Below are 16,472 nucleotides of genomic sequence, written 5' to 3' on the forward strand. Positions count from 1 at the left end.
GCTTTAGTTTTACAGAAAAAACGTGGAGATAGTAGAGAGTTTTCATATACCCCGTACCCACTTCCCTGTTAACGAGTCACGTGAGTGTAGGGCGTTCGTCACCACTGGTGAGCCAGTATCAATACTTTATTATTTTTTAATTGATTTTTATTGGAGTATAGTTGATGTACAATGTTGTGTTAGCTTCCGCCGCACAGCAAAGTGCATCAGTTATATGTATACATGTGTCCATTCTTTTTCAGATTCTTTTCCCACATAGGCCATTGCAGAGTATTGAGTAGAGTTCCCTGTGCTACACAGCAGGTCCTTATTAGTTATCTATTTAACAATATATGTAGTAGTGTGTATATGTCAATCCCAGTCTCCCAGTTTATCCCCCCATCCCCCGTTTTTTTTTTCCTACATCTGTGACTCTATTTCTGTTTTGTCAGTAGGTTCATTTGTACCTTTTTTTTTTTTTAGGTTCCGTATATAAACAGTATCATATGATATTTGTCTTTGTCTGACTTACTTCACTCAGTATAGGAATCTCTAGGTCCATCCATGTTGCTGCAAATGGCATTATTTTGTTCTTTTTTATGGCTGAGTAATATTCCATTGTATATATGCACCACATCTTCTTTATCCATTCCTCTGTCAGTGGACACTCAGGTTGCTTCCATGTCTTGGCTGTTGTAAACAGTGCTGCAGTGAACATTGGGGTGCACGTGTCATTTCAAGCCATGTTTTCCTCCAGATACGTGCCCAGGAATGGGATTGCTGGATCATATGGGAGTTCTGTTTTTTGTTTTTTAAGGAAACTCCATATTGTTCTCCATAGTGGCTGTACCAGATACATTATTATTATTCTTAACGAAAGCCTGGACTTTGAGATTTCCTTAATTTTTACCTAATATCCTTTTCTGTTGCAGATCCCATCCAGGATACCACATCCTACTCAGTCATTATGTTTCCTTAGGCTCCCTTGGCTCTGACATTCTCAGACTTTCCTTGTATTTAATGACCTTGACAGTTGTGAGGAGTGATGGTCAGGTATTTTACAGAATGTCCCCAATTGAGATTTGCCTGTTTTTCTTGTGATTAGACATGTGGGTTTTGGGGAGGGAAACAGCAGAGGTCAAGTGTCATTATCATCACATCCTCTGAAGGACACACACACCATCAGTGTGACTTATCACAGTTGAGATCAACCTTACCTACTGGCTGAGGTTTCTCCCCCCTTTCTACATTGTTCTCTTTGGAAGGAAGGCACTGCACACAGCACGCATTCTGCAGAGCTCACATTTTAGGAGTGGAGAGAGATGCCCCATTTCCTGGAGGGTGAAGAGTCCATGTTAGTTATTTGGAATTCTTCTGCATGGGAGGCTTGTCTCTTCTTCCCCATTGATTTATTTACTTGTTTATTCAATCATCTTTTGGGTTTTAAGCCAATACATTTTTAAAATTTTGGTTTTCAAGTTTTTCCAGCTTTGGCCACATGCTGTCCTTCGCATCGGTACCCATGTCCCTGTTATGCTTTGGTTTTGAGCACTTCCTCACTCTCTGGCATTACAAGATGCTCCACGCTCATGTTATGTGGTCCCTGGCCCAGTCCTGGAATCAGCTATTTCTTCACGAGCTGGCTCATTTTTCTCTCCTTTTCCCCCAACTCTAGTCTCTTCTTTCAACCTGTGTATCACTTCCTGCTTTTAGCTCTTTTTTAGAGGTGATGTTTGTGGTTCCTTAAGACTGTGGATGATTTCTTGCCCGAATTCTTCCTGTCTTTGGCCAGTCCTTCTTGTGCATCTTCTTTTTCTGCCTTTTGTTTTTCTTTCTTTCAGTATCTCCTTACCTACCCTTTTTTATTCATAGTTCAGTTTCAGTTCCTTCTAATTATTTTTCATCTTTAAGTGAAGCAGACTAATTTGTTGGGGGTGGGGTGGGGGGGGAAACACCAGTGAATCATGGGGAAAAGGAGAGGACAGATCCTGGGGAGGGGGAGGCAGCTGGCTACCACATGCCTCAACCTTGGCCTGGAATTTTTCTGAATTTTTTTCCACCGGTTTTTTCCTTCATATTAAGACACATCTTCTCTTATTTTCTGGTGTTCACGGGGGCTGTGGGGCCACTGCCTGTAGCAGGAAAGCCAGTAAAGCTGCCTGCCTCTGGCCTTTTCTCCCCCCTATACCTTGAGGACCCCCGGGTTCTCCCCCCGCAGCCCCCGCTGCCCTCCTCTTTGCTGTGCATTCCCCCGCCTTCTCCTTGTCCCCAGCTTTAGTCTTCAATCGCAGCATCATGGAATCCCTGGGAGTTTGGATGCAGACTCTAGTGGACAGCTCATGGCCCATGGCCTGGAGGGGAGGGCAGGGAAGCTGGGCTCCCTGGGGCTGCCTAGCCTGCGTGTGGGCTGCAGTGGTTTCCTAGTTTGGAATCAAAGTCTTTCCTTTCCTTTGTTTTTGTTTTTTTTTTTTTAAGTTTTATTGGAGTATAGTTGATTTACAATGTTATGTTAGTTTCAGGGATTGACAGGGAACTCTACTTTTCATCTCTTTTGTCATTTTTGGTGCTTTTGAAGGTGATAAGGGAAGCCAGTAAAGGCTTTACGCCACCATCTTTAACCAGAACCGTTCCATCGAATGTTAAAGTTTGTAGAAAGATTATTCCTGCTGCAATCACATTTTTTTAACATGAGACTCTCTCCATGAACGTTATAAGGGGAAATGAAGGTTTTTGCTCTTTATGAAAATGAAATCTTTTTTTTTTTTCCTGGAATGGTGAACTTGAGACTTTATGATGTCACTTCTTCCCAAAATGATCTGTATATTTAATACAATCCCAGTAAAAATTCCAGCATCCTTTTTTTTGGGTAGAAATTCACAAGCCGGTTCTGACAGAAAATGAAATCTTATAAAAAAGAAAGAAAATTATTTTTTCCTCATTACTGAATCCCAAGTACCTGAATCATTTTCATACAAATCAGAAATATTTATCAGAGTTCCTTTAGAATTGAGTGTCAGGAATATATAACATCAGGAACTTTAATTTTTAGAAATGTAGGACACTGTATTTCCTTTGTCAGAGGTTACAAAGGAAATCAAAGAGGAGTCTCTCCTCTATCCACGGGTGCCATTTATTATTCCTGACCATGTTTCTCATGGAAATCAGATCTAGACCATCTGCTCGATTCAAAAATGAAGCAATAAAAATGAAAAAATATTAACTAAAAAGAACTTGAGAAGAAATGTAAATATCCAAATAATATAATTGATTTCATTTTCAATTCTCTGTTTAACATGAGAAGCCAAAGAAGCAGACAATAGATGTCAGTGTATGTAGGACATGAGAGGAAAAGTCAGACACCATCACCCCCTCTCTGAGCCTCTCTTGTATTCTTAATTTGTTGGAAATATCACTTTGCAGACAGCAATGCTTTCTGCAGAATGGAAGAGATCTTTCCCCATTTTTTGGCTCTCCAGGCACATTATTTGTCCTGACCAGTGGCCCTTTCTATCTTGGTAAATTGTCCATTTTTAAAAGCATTTGGACAGTTTAAATAATTCACAATCCAGAAATGAAACCTACAGAGGATTGCTCTCGCTGTTCTGTTTCAAAATAAATGAGGTGGTCACTTTGTGCTCGGGGAGAGAAAAAGTTTAGTTCTCTCTTCCGTACCAGATTTCTAAACCCCTCTGAGGATTTATATAATATTAAAGATATAAAGGATTATAAGGATTTTATAATATTAAGAATGAAGTAGCAGCTCCTGCCGTCTTTTCTTTAATCCAAGTAAAGGCTATGGTGGTCTTTTTTTTTTTTTTCCTTCCGAAAGATGGGCAGTTGTTGAGACTGGCAGTCTCATCTGTTCTGTGTCAATGACTGTTGGCCTCTAAGTGACTTCCATGCCACCCGTACTGTTACTGTTTCCCCAACTCCTCGGCTATTTAAGTGTTGCATTTTTTAAATATAAGATATGTCTAGTTCTGTTTTATTTTTGAGTGCTTGAAGAAAAATATTCTTTTGAAAGAATATTGGTTTAGATGCCAATCAGCAGTCCCTCAACTGAGAATATTCACCCTTGGCAGGTGAAAGCAGCTAGGAATGTATCTTCACCCTAGTGGTCGTTTAAAAATGTCACAAGTTTTATATGGGGTTTAACCTGCTGGAATTGCTGATATTCAACCATTTTTAACTTCCGAATTGGCAATTTCATCTCATTCAACCTAAGAGCTTATAGATAGCAAGGTCTAAACAGCACTGTCAAGATTCTCTAAAAAGGAGGAATGGAGGTAGTTTCCATTCTATCAGAGGGAAGAGGTTGGAAAGCTGTTTCTGATGTAAATATAATTATTTTAATGGAGGCAATACTTTTTTTTAATACCTTGCCTCACGGCCTTGCCTTTCTACTTCAGTTTGTTCATGTCCCAGCCCCATGGACCGGGTTGCACGCATTTATCATGAATCACGTGGGAACTTCTGCTACTGTTCCTTCTCCCCCTGCCTCCAGCACTTCAGCTCCACCCTCTTATGTTTTATGTGAGGAGTCAGTTGACGAGAGCTGATAATCCCAGGACCGGCTTCCGGGGTCCCTGCCTCTAGACCCTCCTGTTCCTGTTATCCCTGCCGTGGACCCTGCCACCTGTCACTTTCCTGTTCTGTTGTTGGTGCAGGTCCTCAGTGAGGTTCGTTGACAGCTCTTCGTGGGCCTGTTGACCACTGCTAGCAGCTGTCCATCATTTTTCTGGTTAATAATACTGGGGAGGGGTTACTATCTTTTATTTGGATCCCAGATTCTCAAGGACTTCAGAAGCATCGTCTATACCCCGCAGATACCCTTTACAGCCTCGTTGTGAAATCCTAGAGTCAGTCCTGATCCCTCGTCCTGACTTAGCCACCCTGTGAATTGGAACCTTTCTAAGTCACTGAACTCTGACCCTGTGTTTCTTTATCTCTGACGTTAAATTGTTGAATATTATAGTCTTGAGATTATGTGCCTCAGTGCTGTTTAAGGTTGCCCTTTTCTCCCTAAAATCTGAACAGTATTACACCTAATATATATATAGTTATTTCACAGGGTGGATCTTCATAGCACAAGACACGACCCCCCATCCCAGCGTGGAGTTTGTACTACTGTGGACTATGAGGAAATGTCACATAAATGCTTGCTGCCGCCTAGTTCAGCTGCCCAGGGTCCTTTCCGTGCACCAGTTCTGATTGAGCGTGCAAGTGTGACTGTAAATTTCCCCTGACAGAAACTACATCACCTCATCAGCCACGTAAGAAAATGACAAAACAACCAACTGTGAAAACATGCTTGCCAAGCTTTCAGCATCACCACATTTGCGGGGGAAACACATTTGTACAAGACAAAATCGAGGCTGGATGAAGCCCAAAAGACATGTTCTGCGTACCTGTCTTCTCTAAGCTGCAGCATATGGAAAGTGTGTTTATTCAGTGAAGGCAGGGTTCCAGAAAACCTTTTGCTCCTTGAAGCCACATCACCATTCCAGGGATGAGGAGAGGGGACCAGGGATGTGGCATTCTGCTTTCTTAGTAATTATTAGATCTCTAGCTAAGGTCCATTCGGTATCGCCTCACTAAATCTTCACAGGTAACCGGTAACATTTACTACCATTGTCTGCTTTTTTTTTTTTTTTTTCAGCAGAGAATATTCAGACTCAGAGAAGCATACTAGTTAGCTAGTTAGTGGTCAAGATTCAAATTGGGTCTGTCTTACTTCAATGCCCATGGTCTTTCACTTTACTTTGAACTGATTTAAAGATGCCTGTAAGCAAACAGATTGGAACATTGGTGAGAAAAAGAGAAAGAGGTCCCATACCCCACCCAGCCCAAGGTTTGGGGTTAGAAAGAGCACTTGAGTTTGAAAGGAGCAAACCTCTGTCTGACTTCACTTAACTTTAAAGAAAGGTCTAAAGTCGTCAAAGACACCCTGAAGAGAGGGAAAAGGGAGAATTACTCTTAAGAAGAACAAAGGCATATACCAATTTAAAAATGGCCAAAAGAGTTGAACAGACACTTCCCCCAGATGAGTAACCATATAGTCAATGAGCATGTGAAAAGATGCTGAACATCATGGCTCTTTAGGAAAATGCAAATCTGAACCACAATAGAAATCACGGCATACCCTCCAGAATCACCAAATGAAAAAGACCACAGCACCAGGTATTGGTGAGGATCTGAAGCCACTGGTGTCTCAGTCACTGCTGGTGGGGGTGTCAGTAGTAAAACCGCTTTTGGAAAACCATTTGATAACTTCAAGTACAGCTGAACGCTTGTATTCCATATGACCTAGCATTTTCACCCCTCAGACCATGACCAGCAAGAATCCCTACATATGTTTATAGGAAACTCTGTTCACAGCAGCACAATGTTTAAGGGCCAAAAACTGGAAACTAACCAAAAGCCCAGTAACCAGAGGCTGAACAGACCAGGGGTGGAATGTTCACATGATGGGGCACTATTCACCCACAGGAACTGGCAAACTGTTGCTCCACATGGCAACATGGGTGGACCTTAGACATGTGAGGTAGAGCGATGACAGTGAACACAAAAGGGTTCATGCCGTATGATGCTGTTTACATGAAGCTCAAAAATGGGAAAAACGAAACCATGCTTTTAGAAGTCAGGCTAGTGCCAGCCTTTCACAAAGCAGGAGGGGACCGTGGAAGGGAGCACTGGGGGTTCCTGGGCGGCTGTGGATGTTCTGTTTTGATCTGGGTGGTGGGTACAGTGTGTTGAGATGTTGAAAATTCACCAATTGTTCACATATGTGCGTTTTTCTCAATGTATATTCTCCTTTAATACTAAGTTTTCAAAGTCCTGTATATACAGATGTTCTTAATTTTTGATTCCCACTGTGGCAATATAAATTTAAATCAGCCAAGATTTGCATATGTATAAAATAGGAGTTTTGTGGCACGTTGTGACCTGTATTGTGGGAGAAATGTTCATTTTTTTCTTGATAATGCTTCATTGGCCTCTCAACGTGTCTGAACCTGACAGGGCGAGGAAGGAAGGAAATAGTGAATTTCATCAACACCGGCAATTATTGCCGCTCAGTATTCATTCAGCCAGAGCCATGCGAGCTGGCCAGGTTTCCGCCGGATTATAGAGCTCTTTCTTGCCTTGCAGTCTATAAGAAAAGTTACCTTTTTATTATGATTTTTATACTTCCCAGAAGAGAAGCATAAGGAAAATACTTAAGAAATTCCAAGACCTGGCTACAACAAATTCTAAACATTTATTCTCTAGGAAACAAGGAGAAAAGACTGAAAGAGAAGGCCTCTTTTTACACCAGCCATTTGCATTTGCAGTAGTAGCTGAGAAAAGGTGATATGGAAAGTTTACAGAAATCTTTTACCACATGTTCAGGTAGTATGCTTGTTGAGTTTTCAAATTCTCATCTCAACACAAAAATAATTGAATTCTAGTATTAGAAGGGGACTAAAGAAGAAACCTGTGTTTTAAAAAATAAAACATGTGAAATACCACCTGGCAAAGAGTCTACTACATCATCTGGGACAAAACATTGAGACTCAAGTCTGTCCCTCCTTTGAGGCCCCATCATCCTGCCTCTCGTGTGACCCTTGTGGAGCCTTGCCTGGTCTGTTCAAGGTCACATAGTTGTTCAATGGCTAAGCAAGGCAGGACCTACCATCTGTAAACTTTCAGCCTCTTTCTCTTTTCCCCCCATGATAGAGATTCCAAATAATGGATTAATAATAGCCCAAAGATCATAGGTGTGATATTAATGCGTCTCTTAAAAAATATGTATTTCAGCTTGCGACCCTTGAATTCCCTCCAAAGAAATTATTTGGAAACAAGGATGAACGTGTGATTGCTGAGAGGCGAAGTCAATTAGAGGTAACAGAATTAAGCTCTTCTTCCTCTGTGTGCATAAAATTTGCCATCTGATTGACCAATGAGAATTCTTCCTCTTAAACACTTAACTCTTGTTCACGGATGTGAAGGTGCTGCTGCATTAACACAGGAGATGGCAGCAGCAGATTGTAAAGTAATGAGATCAGTTTATTTAAAATATAAGTCCTCCCCCCCAACCCCATTCTAACAGAACATTTTCCTGGATTTTGAGGAGATACATTTATTCCAAGGGTTAGGAAGCAGGTTGTGGGTGAGAACTGAATATTCACGTAGACAGATGGTACACAATGCAGGATGGGGTACGAAGCTTGCTGCCAAAAGCTTGAATTAATTAGCTGAAGATTTATAGTATTGCATCGTTGTTACTTTTTCAAGATGGCTGGAAGCAAAAAGACACATACCTATTTTAGTCATGGTTAGGTTTTGTTTGACTTATTTTAACTTCATCTTCTGAGCCAGCTACATGGAGAACTTTGGTTCAACACAACTGCTGTTTTTCTCACTGCCTCCCTGCCGGCACGAATGTTGACTGCTTGATACAGGTTTGTATTTCTGTGCAGGACAGAGCTGCTTATTTGGTTGGCATCTGATGCTGCTGAGGCAGAGCGCCTGTGCTGGGGTGTGGGCACAGGTGGCCCTCGGCTGTGGGCTGCTCTCTTGCTGTTGTGAGCTACTGAGGCAGGCGGGATAAAATTACAAATAGCTCACTCCAGTCAGGAAGCTTCCTGGAGGCCCCACAAAGGAGGCCTTTCTATTTAAGAGGAAGAAAAATAAGGCCTATTACAAATGAAATCAAATAAGAGGAGGCCTGAGACAGTCCTTTCTGAAATGTGAAATTCTGCGTAAAACTGCGGTATTATTCTCATTCCTGGAGACAGCCAGTTTGAAATGGCTGCCCGTGGAGTCCAGTGAATACCAGAGAACCAAGCATGAGGGAAACATCCAGAGGCTGGAGGTTCCAGTGAGAGCAAAAGGGGCAACGGGGACCGTGGGGAAACTGGAGACTAGGAGATTGTGGTCCACGAGGGGCATTTTAGAGATTTGAGGTCCCCAGTATAGAAGTGCTCTGAGAAAGGACGAGTTTCAGGGTGTCGCCATGCTTACAGGCATGTGAGTTAAACTATAGAATTACACCTTTGTAAAGGTCCTGGAGCTGTTACAACTGAGGTTTCATTGGGTCATTGCAGGGCTCTAAAAATCAGCCTATGAGATGGCGTGACCCAATACCCAGCTGAAGAGTTTACATTCAAGGGAAAGATTATTGTGGTGAGCCTGCTTGACCAAGTTCTCTTAAAGGTTTAATCGTATCATACAAACAGTTTAAAGCTCACAGTTGAACTAGTGATGGCTTTTTTTTACCGAACCCTTACCTGCCTCAGTTATCCAGACTTGTCTTGAATGGAAACATGCAGAATGACAGTGTATAAAAACAAGTTTGCAAACTAACAGGAAATAGCTGGTGTCATCCCTGCTTACTCAGGGCTCTAATTAAATGCACTTGGTGCCGTTCGTGCCCCACAGACTGGGCGTCTGTGAGCCCCACTCTCGGAGACTCTTGTCTTTCCACTCCAGCTCCCAGAGTCAGAGTGAAGTTCAGGGCCCCCTTTCCTTGGTGCTTTCAGGTGGAAGCCATGTCTTTTCTTTCGGGATCTTCTGCTGAAGCACCTAGCCCTACGGAGCCATCAGCATCAGCTGTTGATGAACAGAGTTCTGTGTTAACTTGCCTGTGACTGTGGTTTACCTGTGGCATTGGCCCATATGGAATGGATTCCACACCTCGTGGAAATAGGGGCTTACGTCTTAAATTAAGTGTATTTCATCTAATGTTGACTGTTAAATCTTCTTGTCAAGGAGAGAGTGTAATTCAGCTTCACTTTATTGGAAAGTTAACCTGAGATTCTTGAGTTGATTTCTTGCAACTATTGTGATTTTTTTTCAACCTAACACCAAAAGTCACTGATTTAGTACATTTTCATGTGAAATGAACATTTATTTTCCCGGAACTTCCTATTTGATTTAATTCAGTATACTTTTATTTAATTCCTGATACATGCTGGGAACAGTGCTAAGTGTTATATAGAAGATGAATGAGATATTTCTTTCCCTTGAAGAGCATATGTTTACATTGCTGTATGAAACCTGGAGGTACAATTAAATACATAAGTACATACAGAAAGATAGATTCCAGTAGGACACATTTATGCTGGTACATGCTAATGTACATGGTGTTTGTGCAAAAGGAATTGTCTGCCGATTTTTAAAATCCAGAAATGCAACTTTACAAACCTCTTCATGCCAATTGAGCTGCACAGAGCAGTGTTCTAAGCAGGCATCCAATTGCATTTCCATCTTCCTTCCTATTAAAACAGCTCCAAAATTTGGATCTCGTGTTTTGAGTTTCTCAGCAAAAAGTGTCAAAGGTTTTCACATGAAAGACATAGACACCACATTGCCACTTTCCAACTTGTATAAATTAAAGTCTATTTGTAAAAATATTAAAATTGTTATTGTAGAAATGATGGGTAGCAACAGACATTTCTGCCTGTCATGAGATGTTCTAGAGATCAATTTTCTCACCGCCGAGAGAGGCATATTAGTGGTGTGTGTGGTGGTAGCTGTGTGGGGTCAGGGTTTGTAGCACCAGAAGAAGGCAGGAGTGAGTCGGGGCGTGGCGATGCCAGGTGGAGAAGTGTACATTTGGCCTCCAGAACTCACTCTATTGGTAAACTTGTATAGGCTCCACCCACACAGTTATGGGGACCACTGTGGCTTATACCTGGAGCCAGGTTTTCCAGAGTCTGGCGTGTTACTGCTTTGCATCTCATGCTCAAATGCCGCCGAGCACTTTTGCTCAACAAGAGCCGTAGTCTCTGGAGGTTCCTGATGTGGGCGGATCCCTCTGTCGCTGCCTTTATGGCCCCGCTGGCACCGTCCAGTGTAAACGTGCATGTCGTGGGCAGGCCCTGCCATCGGGCAGCCAGGATTCTGGTAGCAGCTCTCCCTGCACGTGCAACACGCTTCCCAGCTCCTTCAGCCCTTCTTGTAACGCAGACAGCAGCCCAGCAGGAAAGGCTGTGGAGGTAACAGGAAATGATCCCATCAGTCTCTGCTGATGAGTTACGTGGAGCAGAAGGGTGCTTGTCACTATACTTGAAGCCAGGTACCATTACTATTAGGTTGAACCTGTCGTTGGCGTAGGTCAGAAAGGTGGAGTATTGGCAATTCTAGGCTTTCACGTAGTGCTACGCTCTCTCTCATTTACCCGGGGTTTACTGAGTGCCAGGCAGGAGTGACAGGCTTGATGCATCATGCTGCTTCCTCCTCCAGCCAGCTTTTGAGGTGACTTCTGTTATTATCTCCATCTTACAGGTGAGAAAGTTAAGTCCTGGGGACGATAAAGAAGGTCGCGTAGCCAGTGGGTGGCAAAGCCTCAGTCTATTCTAGGGTGTCTTTCAGGGCAGGCTCCTTCTCTTAATCCTCAGCACACTCTGAACTGGAGCTGGGTCTTCTGCACACCTTGTTCTGGCATGTGTGTGAAACTTCACCTCCACTTCTTTTAAGACTCTTGTTACTTGCTTGCTTGTATCAAAAGGTATGTTGATGTCTCAGATCCCCCCTACTGTACCCTTCAGTTACTCGAAGGCAGCAGAATCGAAGTCTAATTGAATTCTTCATTTCCCATGATATTTCACACATGCTTCACATGCACTGAATTCTCAGAATATCGGCCCATATTAGCCTCAGATAGATGAGTTTTTTGTTTTGTTTTTGTTGATTGATGAGAGGTGCATTTTGGGTCACTAATTTTAGAGAATGTTATCATCTGCTTGGAAACATTTCTGCTAATCATCTCAATAGTCTGTCATTTTAAGGAGTAACTATAATTAATGAACATGAGTGAAATCCCCTGTAACAGTAAAGCTTTCAATAATAAAACCATCACCTTTAGAAGTAAGAACCTGAGAAGTTTCTAGGACATTTTCTTGAAAGTACTAGAGCAGGCAACAGCCCAAGACCATGTCTTCCCTATTTTCACCTCATTAGCTAGAGCGTTATTGAGATGGATAAAAATAGCGTGAAAGCTGAGAGCACTTCATCCCAGTCTTGAATCCTGGCTTTGCTCCTTTGGACTTAATGTGAATGTCAATTTCCTTATCTGTAAAATGAAGATACCTAATACCACCACCTTCTAGGAGTTGACCTGAGGGTTAAATGAGACCATGGACATCACATGGCCTCTGGTACAGTGAGAAGCACTCAGAAACGTTGGGTGGTGCGGTAGTGAGGGAAGATGGTGGTGCTGCTGGTGAGGACAGCAGGCGACAGTGGCGGCACCTTCTGGCAAATTTCAGATCTGCTTTAAGAGCCAGGGGAGGACCAAAGAGCATCTCCCACCAGCAGTCATGAAGTGTAAGAAGGTGGGCACCTTCCTTTGTCACATCTACTTGCAAAATCAGTTTCCGAGGGCAAAGACACTAAGTTTATGTGAGTATTCTTAATTCCTGGTGATACCTGGAAGATACCAGGAATCTCATGCTGTAACACCAGCCTTTCTTTCAGCCTGTAAAATTGTCATATGAAAAGTAGAAATGCTTTCTGATGATGGACCCACAGTCGAGCCGCTGTCCAGTGTGAGAAAGAGGAGAGGCTTAGGATCATTATGAAATGACCACAGTTCCTCCGCGTTTGCGTAGCCGTCGTTCACGGCTGGTCGTCTCTCTTCATATGTCTCCCGGTCGCTGACGGCGAGGCTGCCCGCTGTGGTGTCCCCAACACACCCAGTGTACCCCAGCTTCTGCCTGTGAAAAAGTAGACCAGTGTCAGTGTCTTTTGGCCAGCAACCCCCAGACATATGCCTACCTATTAACCCCCCGCACTAAGGAAGAACAGATGCCATGGGAAGCCAGGGGCATATCAGCAAGGTGTAACCGAGACCTGTGACAGGACTTGGCCCTGGGTTAGCTGATTCAGAGCAGAGTGCGAGCAAGCAGGGCTTTGCTCTGGATTGGACGTTGGCTAAATCTCTGACTGGGTGTCTTAATAATTCTTATCTGGAAGGCAAGAAGAGCAGAGTGAGGTTAAAACTGATTGATAAAAACATAACAGTCACCCTATTAGCCAGAGGAGGGGGATATTTGATCATTTTCATGGTTTGCACAGTGTTCATGTTTTTGTGTGCAGACATGATTGTGGAGTGGTTTTTGGTTTTTGTTTGTCTGTCTGTCTGTCTGTCTTGCTTATGGTCACAGAGTAGCCTCACCTGGTCTTGGTATCCTTTGCAGCTGTCTGTGGTTGGCAGGAGGACACCGAGCTTAGCTGTGAGCATCAGGCCGGCCCTCAGCTAAGTCTCGTCTCTTTTTCTTACAACAGAGAGTTACCCAGAGCTCACAGGTGTCATCTTTTCTAATGGGAACAGTGAACTAAATGAAGAATTGTTTTTAAAATAGTCTTGGTAGTTCACTTGCCTTACCTGCCTTATAATGTGGGTGTTAGTAGCGGTTGCCATAGTGATTCTTCCCCTCACCTACCACCCCCACCACCAGCTGCCACTTCCCTGGCGTATGGGGCCCACAGTGCACAGACCAGCTTTTCTAACAACAGTATCTCCTTCTGTTAATACTTCAGTTTTACGTTACTTTCAAACCTTTAATTTCCAACAATAGAATCATTTGGGTTTAGACATTTTATAGGTTGAGTCCTTTCAGTTTCAAAGTAAATTTCAGGAGGGGAAATCCTTGCGTTTTCTCACTCATTTGGCTAGCTGAGAGGTGTCTGGCAATTCTGTACTCAACTGAACATTCTTTCCATCTACTCTCTTCTGGCCTTACAAAATGGATAATGGTGGAACCGTTACCAAACGTAGGCAGATTGAGAAATATTTCTCAGAAAGGACTGTTTCTTCCCTCAATTATGTTTTTATGTATTTACTTTTTGTGGTTATATGGTCATTCGTATTAGCATGACTGTTTTCTGTGATTCGTCTGTTACCACTGTTGTTGGTCCAGAGCATTTTTGAAGGGGGTTACGTGGCTGTCGATGTGCCAGAGGAGACTGAGCTGGACTTTGCTGGCTGTTTCATTGCGATGCGTCGTGAAGTCAGAGGGGCTGAAAATGCTGTGATCTGGGATGAAGATTCGGGAAGGAGATGGGAAACTCCACTTGGTATTGGAATGACGCAGAAGGTTCTGGAGTCAGACCTGAACTTGCAACCCAGCTCTGTGAGACACCAGTGTCCTGTGACCTTAGTCCCCTCCCTAAACTTTAGTTCCTCACTTGTTAAATGGCAGAAATCGTATCTGCTAAGCGGAGTTGTAGGAATTGCACGATGAAGTGTGTATCCTGGAAGTAAGCAGTGCCGTAAGGGGAAGAAGGAAGTCTGAGAAAGAAAGAACTCCAGACGCAAAGTGCCCGTCGAGGAATCAGTTTACACAACAGAAGTCCTTCCATATGAGTGTAAGTTGGTGCTTTATGGTCACATCAGAAGAGTGAGTCCCCAGCTGGAGGGAAAATCCCACTTTGGTTTCCATGTGGAGTCTTCGGTTTAAGAAGAAACCAAGATTGAAACACGCATTTCCAAACCCAGATGGAGGCTGGAAGGCAAGGGAAGCACCCGCCGTACTGTCAGTTTTCCTCTTCTGCCGTCTCCCCTTCCCCAGCTGGGCTCATGGCTAAGAGCTCAGGGACTCAGACTCACTGCAGGTGGGAAAACTCCCCTCCATCGCTGGGCTCCCAGTCTCAGGCTCTGAGCACGCGGTCAGGGTCTTCATGTCTTCACTGACTGCGATGAAGTCGTCTCCCAGCCAGGAGACTCCCAGCTGGATGTCTCCTCAGCTCAGACGTCTTCTCCTCGGAGAGCCCTGCCCCTTCCCTCCCCACCAGATGCCTCTGTGGCTTCTTGGTCCAGCACTTAGCAGTGGTTGGGGGGTTTTTTGTTTGTCAGTTTGTTTTGTTTTTAAATGTTGTATATTTTACCAGAAGGTAAGTTCTGTGAGGACAGGGTTTCCAGCTGCCTGGTTCACTTCTGTCTCCTCGGTGCCTCGAACAGTTCCTGGCCCTTAGCAGGCCTTCGGTAAGTGTTTGTTGAATGATCCGTTAAAGCTGCATTGAACAGCAAGTGGCACATATTTGTTCTGGGAAAAACATCTTCAGAATGAGAGCGCATGCTTAAATGGGTCTAAACGCCACTTTGCAATAGGCCATTGGGCTGGTTACTTACCCATTCTGCACTTCGTTATTCTCAGTGTGAAACAGAAGAGCTGACTTTCAGAGTTGCTCGAGGGGATCAAATGAGAGTGGTATTTAAAAAACCCCCGTAGAAGACAGAGCCCGTAATATATCCCAAACTGATACAGGATAGTGGTTAAAAACATACACTGTGGAGTCCAGCAGACCTAGTTGTGAATCCTTGCTCTGCTATTTACTGACTGGGTAACCTTGAACACGTTCCTTAACCTCTGTTGATCAGTTTTTCTCATTCATAAAATGGGGATAATAATAGTACTCACTTCATAGAGTTTTTGTGAAGGTTAAATGAGATAATACATGTAAGAGACTTGGATAGGGGCTTCCCTGGTGGCACAGTGGTTAAGAATCTGCCTGGTAATGCAGGGCACCTGGGTTCGATCCCTGGTCTGGGAAGATCCCACATGCCGCAGAGCAACTGAAGTCCGTGTGCTACAACTATTGAGCCTGCACTGTAGATCCCACGAGCCACCACCGTTAAGCCTGTGTGCTGCAACTACTGAAGCCCGCGTGCCTAGAGCCCGTGCTCCTCAATAAGAGAAGCCACCGCAATGAGAAGCCCACATACCACAACAAAGAGTAGCCTGGGCTCACTGTAACTAGAGAAAGCCTGCGCGCAGCGACAAAGACCCAAAAACAGCCAATAAATAAATAAATAAATAATTAATTTTAAAAAAGGCTTGTATAGGCGCTAGGTACATAGCAAACACTAGAAATTATCATTCTTCTTTTAAAAATTGCTGAATTCCAATCACTGTATTGTGACTTACAGTATACTTTTAAAATTAAAGAGTTCTAATTAATGCAGTAAGAAAGGGAAATAAAAGGCTGTTCTGATTGAGAAGGAAGAAAGAAAACTGTCTTATTCACAGGTGACATGATTGTCTGTAGAAAACCCAAAATAATTGACAAGAAGTCTCCTGGAACTGATGAGCAATTGTGGCAAGAAGACAAGGTCAGCATATGACAGTCAATCACTTTCCTATATGCCAGCAATGAAAACGTGTAAATGTACATTAGCGCCCCCTAAATTAAATGCTTAGGTAAAAATTTAATAAAATATGTATAAGATCTATATGAAGAAAGCTATAAAAACTCTGATGAAAGAAATAAAAGACCTAAACGAATGAAGACATAGTCCATGTTTGTGGATAAGAAGACTCAATATTGTCAAAATATCAGGTCTTCCGACTTGATCTATAGATTCAGTGCAGTCTCCCAGCAAGTTATTTGTGGACACGGACAAACTGATTCTGAAGTCTGTATGGAGAGGCAAAAGACCCCGAATAGCCAGTACCATATTGAAGGAGAAAAACAAAGTGGGAGGACTGACACTACCCAACTTCAAAACT

General features: G+C 43.1%; 1 protein-coding gene across 4 annotated transcripts in view; it reads left to right on the forward strand.

The window, feature by feature from the left end:
* KIF16B (kinesin family member 16B) overlaps positions 1-16,472 on the forward strand; it is a 291,849-nt gene that overhangs the window by 227,610 nt on the left and 47,767 nt on the right. For 3 of the 4 annotated variants that reach the window (XM_057701885.1, XM_057701884.1, XM_057701883.1), the window contains one exon: positions 7,777-7,860. In XM_057701885.1, the coding sequence (XP_057557868.1) occupies positions 7,777-7,860 (84 nt within the window). Of the gene's footprint in view, positions 1-7,776; positions 7,861-16,472 lie in introns of those variants that run through there. The other variant, XR_009048392.1, reaches the window with a different exon arrangement.

Source organism: Hippopotamus amphibius, chromosome 12, assembly GCF_030028045.1.
Source record: "Hippopotamus amphibius kiboko isolate mHipAmp2 chromosome 12, mHipAmp2.hap2, whole genome shotgun sequence".
Classification (NCBI taxonomy): domain Eukaryota; kingdom Metazoa; phylum Chordata; class Mammalia; order Artiodactyla; family Hippopotamidae; genus Hippopotamus; species Hippopotamus amphibius.